The sequence below is a fragment of the Cygnus atratus genome, chromosome 10, assembly GCF_013377495.2.
Source record: "Cygnus atratus isolate AKBS03 ecotype Queensland, Australia chromosome 10, CAtr_DNAZoo_HiC_assembly, whole genome shotgun sequence".
Classification (NCBI taxonomy): Eukaryota; Metazoa; Chordata; class Aves; order Anseriformes; family Anatidae; genus Cygnus; species Cygnus atratus.
Genome location: NC_066371.1, coordinates 9,326,241 through 9,340,719, shown reverse-complemented (window position 1 = coordinate 9,340,719; position 14,479 = coordinate 9,326,241). Strand labels below are relative to the sequence as shown.

Sequence of the window (14,479 nt, the reverse complement as noted above, 5' to 3'; positions counted from 1 at the left end):
AGCATTCAGAATTGCAGCAATTACACCTGTCCGAGGAAATTAGCTTCTCTTCCACCTGCCCAGACCCTCAGCCCCTGCCCTTCCTTTAACACAACTTTGTTCCCATTGAGCACAAATCCCTCCCCATATCCACCCCCCCACACCCCCCCGCAGTCCCCAAATCCCTCCGGCTCTGCAGCCCAGGGCTCGCTCCTTTCACTGCCAGCAGCCTCAAAACACAGATGGATGCCCACGGATATTCATCACCATGGGGCCACAGCTTCACTTCACCCAGTTTTGCTGCCACAGTGATTAATGGCATGGGTGCCGCAGGGATGCCCCAGTGCTTGCTGTCCCTTGTGTTTTAAGCATTGTCTTTTTTTTTTTTTTTTTTTTTCAAAACATGGTTACAGGCTAGATCCCCAAAAACTAATGTGCACCCACAGTGAAATCATGATGGGGGCCTCTGATTCCAGCTCCATAATGCCAGCACCTTCCTGGGCAGCTTGGCAAGAGGGTTACGATGGAGCTCAGTATTTTCTCATTACAGAGCACAAGTGGTATTAAAAAATGATTGTAGGTATAAATTATGAATGTTTGCATGGGAAATTTCTAACCCTATTAGTATCATATCATTAAATTTGTTTCTCACGCGCAGGCAGTGATTTCATTACGAAGTGTAGTGGAGCATAATACCAGCTCTGCAGCGCTGACTTGGGCAATTAATGACGAGAGGGGGGAAAATCACGTCCTTCGCCAACGGCCGAGCCTCTGGGCCTTGCCATTTTGCTTTGCCTGTAGTAAGTATGGAGGGGTGGTGGGCGAAACACCACTGGCCAAGTGGTGCACTTCGTGCTCCCAGATGTGTGCTGGGGCATGAAGCTCGGGGAGAGGATGATAATGATGATAAGAAGGAAGAGGAGGAAGAAGAGGAAAGGAAGAGGAGGAGAGGAGGAGCAAGCTGGTTCCCAGCCATGGGCCATAGTCTCCTGAGTTATTGCAGACCTTTCCTTGTGATGCACGCAGCAGTTCTGGTGCTTTTCTCTATTTTGACATGATTTGCCCAGCCTGGGCTGCTGTGTTGCAGAGGGATGAGGGTCTGAGCTGCCCCTGCCCCGACGCACTTGGTGTGGCAGGGCGTTATTTATGCCAGGCTGCGGCCACCAAACAGCAGCAGCAGCAGCAGTTTTTTATTGTGCCTGTTCCTAGGACGCTGAAGAAGGATTATGCATGCTTCCACCACACCAGCTTTTTATTAGATTGCAGGCAGGGGTTAAACTGATCCTTGTCAGCACAAATATAATGCCCAGGGTGATGGGAGCAGCATAAATCGAGGATGAGAGGTGGTCGCTTTACCACTGCTCTCAAGCAAGCTCTGCTGTTTTACTGCATCAGCCGCTTTTTAATTGGGACATTTCCCTCTGGCTGGGGGTGTCGTTCCCTTTTAGCAGTGAGGTGCAATAAATAAATTGGGGAAGAGGCAGAAGCCAAGGGGAGGTGCAGGGCAGGGTGCAGGTTGGTGGCTGCACCAAAACCCTTCCAAGCCCCAGGCAGGCCCCGATGGCTCCAATTTAGGGGGCACTGGAGCCTGGAAAAAGGACACCAGGGTGCTGCAGGGCTCCTAGGTGAGGAGTCCCAGATACCCTAGGGCTGCTTTTAATCTCCCAAATCTCTTTTATTGTAAGACCTAAGGTGCAGACAGGTTATTCAATGAAGAGGTTGTGGTGCAGATGTGACGCTGGTGGATGTTGTCGCATGCAGAGCCATGGCCCTGGAGGTACACCCGGGTGTCACCGAGGCACAGCCAAACTGGCCCCACATTAGCCAGAGGCAGCTGTTCTTGGCCCTCGTTCAGCAGAGAGAGTTTATTTGTGGTTGGTTCTTCTATTTCTGTCATTGAAAAGCAATATTCGAGCGAGCATGCGGTTGTCCTGCATGCTGAGCTGGCCAGATTTGCTTATCAGTTATGGCAGAGCAGGGCTTTGGGGATGAATCATCTGAATGCTCCAAAACTGCTGCTATTTAGTGCAATTAGGCAGAGTGAGGCACTATGGGGCTGCCTCAGGGAGGGGACAGAGGTGGGAAGCACGGTGACACCTGGATCCTCAGATGCAGGAGCCTGCATGGGAATGAGGTTCGGGGAAGCTCCCTGTGCTTGCAGCAGAGGAAATCTTGCCTCTGTGTTGCCAGCAAACCCCACTGATCCAGTAAAGCATCACAGTGCAGACAGACTGTCTCTTTAAAAAGTGCAATAGAAATTAAAAGTCTCTACTGAGAACAAAGCCAGCGGGGCTTTTTGCATCCATTGTTTTTATTGTATCCTGTAATATTTGTAAAGTAGATCACTTTTATCAAGGGAGCCTAGCTTTTCTCCCAAGCTGTAATTCTTAGACTTCTTAGAGAAGATTTCTGCTCACAAAGGAAATAAAAGACAGAAATATGACGCTCCCTGACATTTGAACATGCTACCGAGAATGGGAGGGAAAAAGAACAAACTCAGAAAGTCTCGTTTCTGCGGCAATCAACTTTAAAAAGTCACCATCTGCTACGAGTTACCACCCGGTGTAACTGCATCTTCATTGCGTGGCAGAGAGCAGGCAGTAGCTCTGGTTGCTCTCCACACCCGCTGGGCTGGTTCTGGTGCTGTGCACGTGCCGGGTGCGGGCAGCAGCTCCTTGCTCCAGCTCCATCTGAATGAAGGTGCCAGTAGGAGAGATGATTTGGTGTTGTTTATGTTATGCTACAGTGTCAGCTTTTTGAAAAGTATAAAGGGCAGAAGAAATGACCAGAGCTGGAACGAGGGACTTGGCTCAGGTTTAAATATAGAAACCTGCTTTTTCTTGCTTGCTGCTAGCCTCCTTGCTGCCCTCCCCTCCTGTCCCCAATGACATTTCTTGGCATCTTAGATCTCTTTCTGTTTTTTCCTTGATGATCCTATCATAATTGATCATAATATTATTAAATTCTTTGCCCTATGTAACTTGAGTAGCACCCACCTTGCATTTTTTTGCCTCATTTTGGTCTTCTAATGCTTGTGGTCTCCTAGAAAGATTGCTAACTTTTAATACAAAAGTTCCCCATCAAATTTCGTGTCCTCCACCAAGACGCCTCTGGGCTCAGGTGGTGCTGAGCATGTCTGAACCCTCTCTGCTGCTACTGCCCCTTGTCATACTCTCTTGGCAGCAGTGATGGTTTCACTCCCACCTCTCCGTGCACAAAAGACCCCGGTATGGCAATGCAATCGCACACACCATTTCAAGTCTTTGCTTTCTTTGCTGAATTGGGACCTGAGCTATATTCTCAAGGTATATCAGCAGAAAAAGCATGGAAGCACTTGTGCAAGCTATTTCTGCACCATCTTCCTTGAGTTTCATATGGCAGCACCAGAGGCTGGGAAGGGCTTGTCTGCGCTGTGTTCCCATCACTGTGCAACATTTAGCATGTTGGAAGGGTCTGCTTGGGTGAGAAGCAAGGCTGGGCCTGGGATGCACATATAGAAAATCTGTAGGAGGCACAAACTGATGCTCAGAGGTCAGAAATGAGTAAGGGAGAACGCCCGTGAGCTGGCAGCGAGCAGCAGTGAGGTTCCCCTGTGCCTGTCCCACCAGTGAGCCTCACGGCTGTCCGTGTGGCTGTGGGTTTGGAGCTGGTGCACCCGTACTGCTTTGGGAGCAACAGAAAGCCCTCTGGGCCATGGTGCTTTGTGCCTGGCAGGGAAGAGCCTCCTTTGCCCTCCCTGGACTGGCGGCAGGGCAGCAGCGAGCGCTTGGACACCATGGGGGTGCTGTGCCGACCCCCTGGGCCCCAGTGGCTGGCTGCTGGCTGGTGCCGCGGGATGTGAACCTGCCTCTGTTCGCTGCTGGTGTTCTGTCATTGTGCCCCAAATCACCTCATTTATCACAAAATGAGGCAACTCTTTAAAAGCTGAATGAGGATCCAGTGCAAAACGCATAACCAGTCCACAGAGCGGCAATTGCCAAGGGTGGAAATGGCCGATTGAAGGTAAGGTTTATGTTTTTAAGTTTCTTTTAAGTAGATGATAAACCTCAAGAAGTTTCAGAAAGTAAAGGGGCTTTGGTAGGGTGACACTGCCTTGAAGGACACCAAATAACATCTCTATTTTCCCCTGTAAATCAGCTGCCTTGGGAAGCCACATTACCATTTCATTGGTGACCTGCTTTGGATTTATCGCCAGGAAAAATCGACATGCACTGAATTGTCTGTAATCCTTTCTCAGATGGAGGGGGATGAATGAGCCAGGATTTTGTTTCTTTGTTGAGATGAAATGTAATTACTTTATGGGGTTTGCATGGTGTGTTAAACTCTGCCGGTATTAAAGTGTGATACAAGTTATAGAGCTGTGCCGGTTGCTGGAGATTTATGGAATAAAAGCTATAATTTCACACTTCACTGCATTTTATTTTGAAGTTGAATGTTGACGTGCTTTTCAGTTGTTTAGATGTGTTTGTTTAGCCTTTACTCTGGGCTAAGACAAGTATGCTGAGGGATTTGATGAGTGAGGCCAGTGCCGCTTTTCTTTCTGATGGAGGAGCCAGAGCCCCAGCCCCAGCCTTACAGAGAAAATGCACCAACATTTCAAGCATTATGGTCTTAGAGTGTGGAAAGTCTTTCTGCTGCCTGCTCTTTTTCCACAATTTGTGTTTTCTCAAGAGTTTTGCTGCACACCTGAAAGGACGTTGCAGCAAGGAGGGTGTTTGTCTGGGGACATGGTTTAGTGATGGGACTCGGTAGGTCAGGCTGATAGTTGGACTTATCCTGAAGGTCTTTTCCAACTGAGATGATTCTCCACAGAAGGGCAAGGGCTTGGGACGCAGCCTTATGAAAGCCCTGGATGTGTCCCAGTATGGCAGAGCCAGCACTGAGCTTTAAAGCCAGGGAAAATGCTGCAGCAAAACTGGCACAGCGCCTGTCGGTGAGCGCCGTGCCTCCACACCCCTTCATTAGAGTGGCGAGTACCTCGGTATAGGCAATGAACAAATGGTATTAATATAATTTTCATGTTTTCCCCCACTAATTCCCTGAACTCATCAGCCTTTTCTGGCAATTATGTTTCTCTCTTGTGCTGCGTTTCAACTGATTTATTATTACTTCATGGAGTTTACCATCTCCTAGGCCTTCTTAAACATGGAAGGTGTTGTAATGCACCAGAAAAATGAAGGGTGCAGCTTTAAATACCCAATAGTGTGCAGACACCAAAAAGTCCGCTGAGAGGCTGAGATGGGAGGAAGGAAAAAATACATTTCTCAATACGTGTAAGTACAAGGAACAGAGAGAGAAATGTTACATTAATCCAGGAGCTTACCTGCAAGCAGGCTACACCTGCAGTTTCTGTACAAGGGGCTCACATCAGTTTCGAGCTGTAATTCACATTTCACAGCCTGCACACTGCTTGTGCCAGCTCCTGGCCAGGCGGGATCCTGGCAGCCCTGGCGGACAGATGGATGGCGGTGGTGCCGCTGCCTCACCATCAGGGCTGGCCAGAGCAGCATGCTGCTGCCACCGGGATCCTGCCCAGCCACCCCGTGCTGATGCTGCACGTCACAGCAGCATCTCCAGCTCAACCGTTTAATAAGGGCTCGCAACTGGTTTTTCAGCCAGTCAGTGTCTATAATTATTTTCTTCACGGAGTAATTTTGGTTTCATAGGTAAACACCAATCTCAGCAATTTCCACTCTTAATACACAATCTGATTTAGAACTAGGCATCCTCTGCCTGCTAAGTAGTTACCTGTTACAGCCAAGCCTGCCTGACAGCCTTCCTCATCACTCTTTATTTTCACCTATATGTAATAACCATCATCTGGGGGAGGTGGGAGTTACACCCCACACCCAAGGGGGTCCTGAGCACTTTAACAAAGTTTAATTACAGCATTAGCAACGTGGGTGAGGCATCCAAGTAAACAGGTCATAAATCAGCCCAGGAAAGGGGCAGAACCTCCTGCCTCCTACACTGACTGTGGTGAGTAAATGGTGCCCTGGGTTGTTACTTTGGGACACCCAGGGGGTTTGCAGGTACAGTTACAGCCACAGATGTCCCCATGTGTCACCTCCACGTCCCCAAGCTGTGCACAGAGTGCCAGAGCCCCCATACCCTGCGGTGCTGCCTGGCCATGAGCCAGCCCTGCCTGCTGCCTATGAAGTGCTTCTCAACCTTCTGCAGACCCCATGACCACCCCGCTTGGTTTTCCTACAGATGTGGAGAAGGGCTGCGGCACGCACATTGATTTTTCAAGAGGAACTTCGGGATTTTCTGTGGAGACATGGTAGCAGGTGGCGTGGTGCCCACGGGAGGGGGGGTGGCAGCAGACGCTCATCCAGAACCACTGTGGTCAATAAACCGTGAATTAAGAAGGATTTACATGATAGTCCGTGAGAGCCGTTTAAGAGTTGTTAGAGTGTGTTCAGTAATCCAGTTATAAAAAAAAAATGCCAATACATGTGCTTGATGAAAGACTGTAACTGCTTTAAAATATGGTTATGGGCTATTGCACAAAGGAGAAACTAACTTAAATATTCACAGGCTTTGAATGCACTTGGCTTTATCATGTGTTACAGTGATTTATGCGAGACATAAAAAACAATTGTCAAAAATATGGAAGAAAAATTCCAAGCCAAAAGCACAGCCATTCATTCTGAATAGCAACGTGTTAATGCAGGGGAAGGGAAACAGCAGCACTGCAAATGGAAAGGGAACGTTCAGCAAACGAAACTCTTCATTGGAAAAACATCTCCGCAGAATGATAATTATCCATTAGCTTTGAAATAACCTCCAAATTAATAGCTATTTTCCTAGCATCCAAATGTCGCACATTTTTCCAAAGAAAACAAATCTACCACTAAGTGCGATTGTATCTCTTATGCTTTTTATGTTCATGATTGAGTCAAAATAAAGCCTTGTTGCAGACAGAGAAAAAGATGCCTTAGGAGTAAAAGGCTGTAATTCAGTCAAGGTTTCCTAGTGGCATTGCACAGCCACTGCAATGGAAAGTGAGCCCCGATCCTGAATTAGTGCCTGAAGATTTTGTGCGAAATCCTTCATTGTTAAGGGGCCTTGTCAGTTCGCATCAGTGCGGTCTAGAAGGTGTCACACTGCCGTACATTTTAATCCCAGGGCACTGAGTTTGCAGCTGAGAGGGACTGCAGAGCTGGAGGCACCAGCAGGGGAAAGCAAATTCATAAATCGGCACCATCATCCTTATTTCCTTGGAAAATTTCCTTGGGAATTTCAAGGGAGACATGGATGGGGCCGGGCCAGCCCTGCCAGCCCCGCATCCTCATGGCACTGGGACTTCCACAGCGGTGCTCCGCAAGCAGCCTCGCACTGCTTCCTATGGCTCAGTTGGATGACTCCAGCTATAAGCTTGCCTGTGGAAGTCTCTTTCCCATTTTAACAATGCATCGTTAACTTCTAACAGTGCCGAAGTGTTCCCACTCTCACATTCAGCAAGCTCAGCACACAAAGCAATAGCCAGCCCCAAGCAGGTACCAGTGCCTCTGTCAGTGCACGTGTGCCTCGCAGGGGGCCCTGGAGGGGAGCAGCCAACACACTCCTCTTGTGAGCACCCGGCTCCTGCTGCCTTGGCACACAGTCTGGAAATTGACAGAAGATGTCAGTAAAAGACAAGTCCTCTGAATGCCTCACAGGCCGATCAGACGTTTACCTCTATTGGCACGTGAGGATTTACAGGCCGTGCTAAATAACATGCAGACAACGCCAGTGGTTGGGGTGACCCCCAATGGTGGGTGACCCCAATTGGGTGACCCCCAATGCAAACATTCAGCCCAGATAATTACAGACCCTTAAGTAGCAATAGCTGTCTGGACCCATGCTGTTAAACAGTGTTGGACTCCTGCGGTGTAGCGTGGAGAGGCCCTGGGGTGCAGCGTAAGGCCTAGCCCTGTGTCCTGTCCCTGCTCACAGGGATTCACACCTGAAAGCAGGAGAACAGGGCTGGAAGCTTGGAGATGGGGTGGAACACCTGCCAGACCCACTAGCCAAAATCTATCTGTCCAGGTCTGGGATAACAAAACTCAGTGCCACCGCGTGTCCAGCACAAGAAACCCATTGATGCTTTGGGATTCCTCCTCGCAGACCCCTCCCAGGCTCCCACGAGAGAACTGCAGCCAAACTCCTGCATGGGATGCTTCCTGAACTGTATGAACTCATTAGAAAATTACTCAGCACAATAATAAATGCACCCAGAGATTTTTTTTTTTTTGCACATCAGGTGGTAAAACAGTAGCTCTGAATAGATTGCCTGCACGAAGGCTTTTGCCTTTAGCATAGCAGCAGCAGATGGCCTAATAAATATGCAGTGCTCTAAGACTACACTTGTAATTTCTGTGACCTAAGCTTTTTTGGTCTCCCACACAGATAAAATGCACAATCATCCATAACAAACTTTTTAATAGATAAAAAACCTAAGCAGTGTAATGTAAGTGCTGTTAGAAGTCCACTGGCATTACCTGTGCAGTAGCAGTTGTACGAGGAGCCTGGCTGGTTTGATTTATGGGAACATGTAACTGTGGCTGCCCCTGGTCAGAGCAGAAGCCCTGCTATCAGCACACCAGGATCTTTCCTCTGGCAGAGGAGGATGTCTGCGAGGAGTGCGACAAAGGCACTGACTGTCCCCAGGAGCACTCCAGCCACACTGCAGACGTGGGGGCTTTCAGTTAACAGATCGTTAGGATTTTTCCTCTGTTGTTTTGCATCCACGTGCCTTTCAAACCTGTGTGTTCTTCAAAACTCCTGGAAAAGAACATTATAACAAGAAGAATGTGATAACAAATATAAGGAGCCTGAGATCTGCTGGAGAGGCCGCAGCTGCAGTGATGGATCACCAGTTGCTCAGCCTTCAGCAAACTGCCTCTGCAGCCACCCAGACTGGTGGCCTGGAGGTGCCAGCACAAGGGCTGCACAGGCAGAGGGACGTATCTGGGCCACATTTGGACAAAACAAGGAAAACAACCTTAACACAGATAATTTTTCCACTTGAAAGCTGCCAGGCTTGGAAACAGAACTACTTTTAGAGTGGTATGATGAGAGCAAAATCCTGCACAGGCCTTCACACGGCAGGCTGCGGCCTGTGACCCCGTGGCAGCTCAGGGCTGTTTCTGGGGTCTCACCCAGGGCGTTAGCATTTTTGCTGGTAATAATCCCTGCAGCAGGATCCCAGAACATCACAGCGAGACCTGCCTGTACAGCTGCTAACAAGCAAGTTAAACACCAAATAAGAACAAATGACAAGTATTGTTGTTACACTTACACACTCCCTGGGTATCATGAAGACAAGCTTTCAGTGTATCAGGGAACTGAATTTAAATAGTTTTTTTTCAAAGTGCCAAAAAAGGTGGCAGTTAAGGATGCCAAGTTACTATAGTAACCATGAGAAAAGTGGTGATTATCAGCAATACCACACAGAAAAGAGAGACTGGATTGTCTTTTCATTTTACCCATAGTCCATTGCTTAAAAATAAGCCCTTTTCTAATATAAAGAAATACCATGGAAAAAAAAATTTGAATATGAAATATGAATATTATGCAAAATGATTTTCATGGAGTTTTCAGCCTGTGCAATCTTGCCATTTGACCCAAAGTTTAGAGGATGCACTCCTAAATGGGGTGTTTGATGGGTGAAGGATATATGAATAATAAAGAATTACTTCTCATGTCTTCTTACCTAGTAACCACTGCAGCAGAGGGGAAAAAATCAAGGCTGGTGTCCTACGGCGAGCTCCTTAGGACAGAGTGTGTTCTCTGTTCGGCATAATGAGGCCAGTGTGTACACACAGCACCCAGGTTCAACAGGGGACAGTTCCGCAAGACTGGAGATTACAAGGTGCTAGCAGCTGCTCGGAAGAGAACGTGCCAGATCCCACAGGGCCCATGCTGTCTGTTCCCCATGCCTCATTGCCACTGCAGCCCACAGCGACCTAAGGGCTGAAACCGGGATATTTGGGCAGGCTTTGGAGAAATCCTTGAAAGCATAAACGGGCCTAAGGCAAAAAGAATGAGAGGAATAGGGAGAATCGTTCCAGAGGGACAGAAATGCACGGCTCTGGGCTGTGTCTGGAAGGTGCTTTAAAGGTTTCTCCCTCCTCCTGAACTGTCTGAAAGCTGGTTGACTGGAAGGAGGTTTGTTTGCACCAGCTGGAAACGAAGCAGAGCTGTCTGCCTCACCTGCCATGTGTGGGGAGCAGCAAGGCCTGAGGGACAACTGCTTCACCTGAGATCTGCTGACTCCAGCAGGTTCACCAAGCTATTTTCAATTCCTCTTTCAATGCTCATCTAGGAAACATTAATGAAGCCTTATTAAAATTTATTGCATTTCAAAATTTCTGCTCTCAAAAATCATAACTGATGCTGGGTCTGTAGACACAAATGCCTGCAGACAGTTTCTTTAACCTGGAACTGTTTGCCCAGGCACAGTTTTTTTTTTACCTGTTTGAAAGCACACCCTAGTGGGAACGATCTGTCTCTCTTGGACTAACACCACTGCACACAACTGTTGGGAGCAAATATATGTGCTCTTTGTAACTTGCCATAAATGCTGGCCTTGAGAAATTGGCTGAAGAAAAGCATGCGTGTGTACCAGCAGTGCTTTAGTTCTAGGTTCCCAGGATGATGATTACGAAAAACATCGGGAGCAAAACTTGCAGCCCTTGTAGCTAAGACTTCCGTGCTGCTCTGCTCACAGATGTTGCTCACAGCGTCAGGGCAATCAGTCCCTGTGGATGTTGAAGACATAAAGCTGCTACCTAGAATGCAAAGGGCAAGGATCCCAAACTGCTGATTTTGAAAAGCAGGACTTACCTGTAAAATGCTACCTTGCTAATGACAGGAAAATACAGTGTATCTGGACTTGCTGTGAACCTGCCTGGAACAACAGGCTTGCCCCGAACTTAGTTTTGCTACCTGCCTGCCTCCTTATCCCATTAAAGGCAGGGGTGAGATTGGAGTTGTCGAGGGCTCTCTTCTGTCCGAGCTCTGGATGCCCATTTACAGACTGCTATATGTGACACATCAGTGACTGCCTGCTGTGAAGCCAGGACAAGTGTGTCTTCCCCAAGTCACTGGCAGACCATCCTCTGGCCCTTTGCAGACTTCTGACTCTTACATAGCACACACCAGCTTGCAGACACTCTGAAAGAGTTATTTATTTACAAAGTGAGCTGTTATCTCAGAAGCATCAGTGACCCAGTCTGGATTCACAGTGGTGCTGTAGCACATCCAATCATTCCTGTGAGACATGGGGCTGTGAAAGGAAAATTAACAATACATTTTAAATAGCCCTTGCCTTAAATACAGAGAACACGGTCCTGATCACTAAATGTTGGTAAACAGAAAGCAGTTAGATATGTACAAGCATGCACAAGCTAGGATCTGATTTTTGAAGGGCAAAATTATGATTTCATTGAACTTTTAAACTGATTATGGCATTAGCAAGAACAGATACAAATCTTTCTGGGAGAAGCAGGCTAAGGCAGGGTAAGTAAATTATCTCCACACAGTATCTGTCTTCCCATGGATTTCAGTGCTACTCGAATCAATTTGTGATGATATGTTTGTACCTGCCACGGAAGCCAAATACACAATCTGATCTTATGCCAAGCCACTATTAACAACTGCATTTCCAATTGATTCTAGGATATTCATTAACTGGCATCCATAATTAGAAATAATTTACAGACATAACATTTTAAATCACTTGCCAGTGAGCTTACTAAGCTCACTTTATGACATTCGAATACATTATTCTTAAAAATTCACTGAGTAATCAACTTGCAAATGATTACTGTGGAACAGCACTGGATATAATCAAGTAGAAACTTCGAGCAATGTCTATAGATCACTTTTGCCATGTGATGTTGACATCCCCTTTAACTGTCTCTATGAAACTGTTATGTACTGAACTGGTGGACTCCAACGCTGCTCCACTAACTCAACTCCATTACAGCTTCTCTCCTTGGACTTCTTGTTTCATAGGCAGTCCCTGCCCCACACCTTTTCTCCAATACCAGCCAACTGTTCTTCTGATGATTTATCTACCCTTTGAGCAAGCGCCCTGTTGGCTTGGGGGGGGTCACTGGTGGTGAGTCCCTCTGCTCAGCGTTGCAGAATCTCCCCTGCTTTGGGGCTGGGCACTGCTTGGAACCAAGTAACAGCCGTGGCACTGCAGAAGCATCAGCATCAGGTTAACTGCTTTCTTGAGCAGACAAAGCTTGACACATCTGCATGCACAGTATTTTATTCAGTTTCAGGTGCCGATTTTACTTGCAACGGCTACATATGGTCTGGTTTATCTCTATAATCTTTCTTCATGCTCAACAGGGATATTATATGTACAACAGAAAACAATCACACCGTGATGCGGGCAATTTAAATCTCTACGTTGGAACTTTGGGCCTTGAAGTTTGGGGCCTTCACTGAAAACTGCACTGAAAGCCAATACAGACAGGAAAAATAAATTATCTTCTTTTATTGCAAGGTATAACAGAAAAAGAAATACTGTACTCTGAGCACAGCTTCACATATGAATCATATACACACTTTCTTACTTCACATGGAACAAGGCTCCAATTCGTGAGTGTTGAAACAATCACTCATTGCTCTTCTTCAGGGCTATGTTAAATTACAGCAGTAAAGTAGACTGTAGCTGGTAATCTCAGGGCCTGCTGTATTTACCCTGTTGTGGTCTAGATTTACAAACTGCCTGTGTACACACCTTACAGTGCACTGTACTGTACACACTGTAACACTCTACAGCTCTGACATCATCTCATTACTGTAATAAGCAACAGTAGGGAATTTCTCGAAGATGAGGAAAATACTGCTTTTTTTTTCTGATGACTAAAGGGAAGGAGGGAACTTATGAAACAGACGCCTTTGAACAATGCATTGTGTATTTTAACAGTACAAAGGGTAAGATAGCTTGGAATCAATTAAAATTATCCAGTAAGCAACTAATTAAAAAAAAATAAATTTATTTGAGTCAAAGCATAATTTACAGATGAACACCACAAAAGCTCTTGATTCAACTTCATTTGTTCCCATGTAGAACCTTTGAGTATTGGAAATAAATTAGACTAACAAATAAATGTCTTAGCCACAAGGAACTTTTATGTGATGTGATTTTCCACTGCATTACAACTTAATGTGAAACTATAAAAATAAGACACTATTTACATAATATATTCATTTGTTTGCAAAACTGTTGGTTAATTCATGTTTTAAGTTACATGATAAATTATACAGCTCAGTCACACTTTACAAACAGTTAAAAGATAAACCCATTCTGACTATAAAATAATGTATCTCATGATCTGACTATGCCAATTCATAGTACTTCCCAGAATTTGGGTCAAAGTAACAGTTCAGACATGGATCATACAAAAGAGTCAAGACTTCCTCATCTTCTTCAGCATTGAGGTCATCTTCACCTGTGTGAAGTGTAAAAAGTAAGAATAAATTACTTTCATTCACTTTGAAAAATAACATGGAAATAAATACCTTTCTATCAAATGTGACAGAATTTCTCTTTAAATTGTATAATCTTTTGACTTTTGAATTGTTACCTTCAAGATAACTGCAATTCACTTTCTTTTTTTTTTTTTTTTTAACATACATTTCTGAAGACTTGTCTTTAGTTGAGGTGAAATGATGTCATTCAGAGTTTGCTTTACAACTGGACTATACAAAGTCCAAGAGAGCTGTTCATCAGAAGCACCTTTACTGATAGTGCATCGAAGTATTCCTAAGTGATATTTTTCTCAATGTTCACTTCGGAACAAGAAAGACAAGTCAATCTATACTTAAGGCCTGTAAGAATCAAACTGTGTATTATTAGTACATTCTATATGGAAACCCAGAATATTAAGCAGCACAAAAATCTTTATTTGAAATATTCTTGCTTATCATGTTGGTCTCACAGTGACTGTGTTGAAGTGTGTTAGCATACTGTGTAGTATTTATAGGGTATTTATTATTGCTAGTTTTACATGTGTTACATTTCGGTAGTTAAGTATATTTCATTAATTGTTCTTAAACAGGTTGAGGAAGAAATCGTGTGACAAATAAGTCTAACAAACTTACAGCAAAGCCAATATTGTTGCAATAAATGTGCTCATATTGACTTCTCTTTGACAATGAGCTCTTTCATTGTAGGAAGCCTAATAAAAGCCAAAGCTAAACTAAAAGAAGATACGCAGTGTTATCCTGAGATAGCACATTTAACCATGCATGTAAAGGTATATACTCCAATTCATATTTTCAGATAAGGTTTGCTAGTCATAAATAAAGATGTCTTAAAATTAAAATAAAGAAAAACTCTTTTTTTTTTTCTTTTCTTTTTTTCTCTTTAGTTGAGCAAGGTAGTGGAGTATCCTAACGGCTCATAACAAACCAACTGTAGAACTTCTAAGAAGTGCAGCTGAAAACTACCTTCTATAGAACCTGTAAGTATTGTATTTCCTCGTGTGTT

The 14,479-nt window shown here is 45.3% G+C and overlaps 1 protein-coding gene across 5 annotated transcripts in view; it reads right to left on the bottom strand.

Moving 5' to 3' along the window:
- Window positions 1-13,188: 13,188 nt before the first annotated feature.
- CFAP20DC (CFAP20 domain containing) overlaps window positions 13,189-14,479 on the bottom strand; it is a 69,374-nt gene continuing 68,083 nt past the window's right edge. For all 5 annotated transcript variants that reach the window (XM_035546661.2, XM_050712723.1, XM_050712722.1 and 2 more), the window contains one exon: window positions 13,189-13,439. In XM_035546661.2, coding sequence (XP_035402554.1) covers window positions 13,327-13,439 — 113 coding nt within the window. In that variant the 3' untranslated portion in view covers window positions 13,189-13,326. The remainder of the gene's footprint in view (window positions 13,440-14,479) is intronic.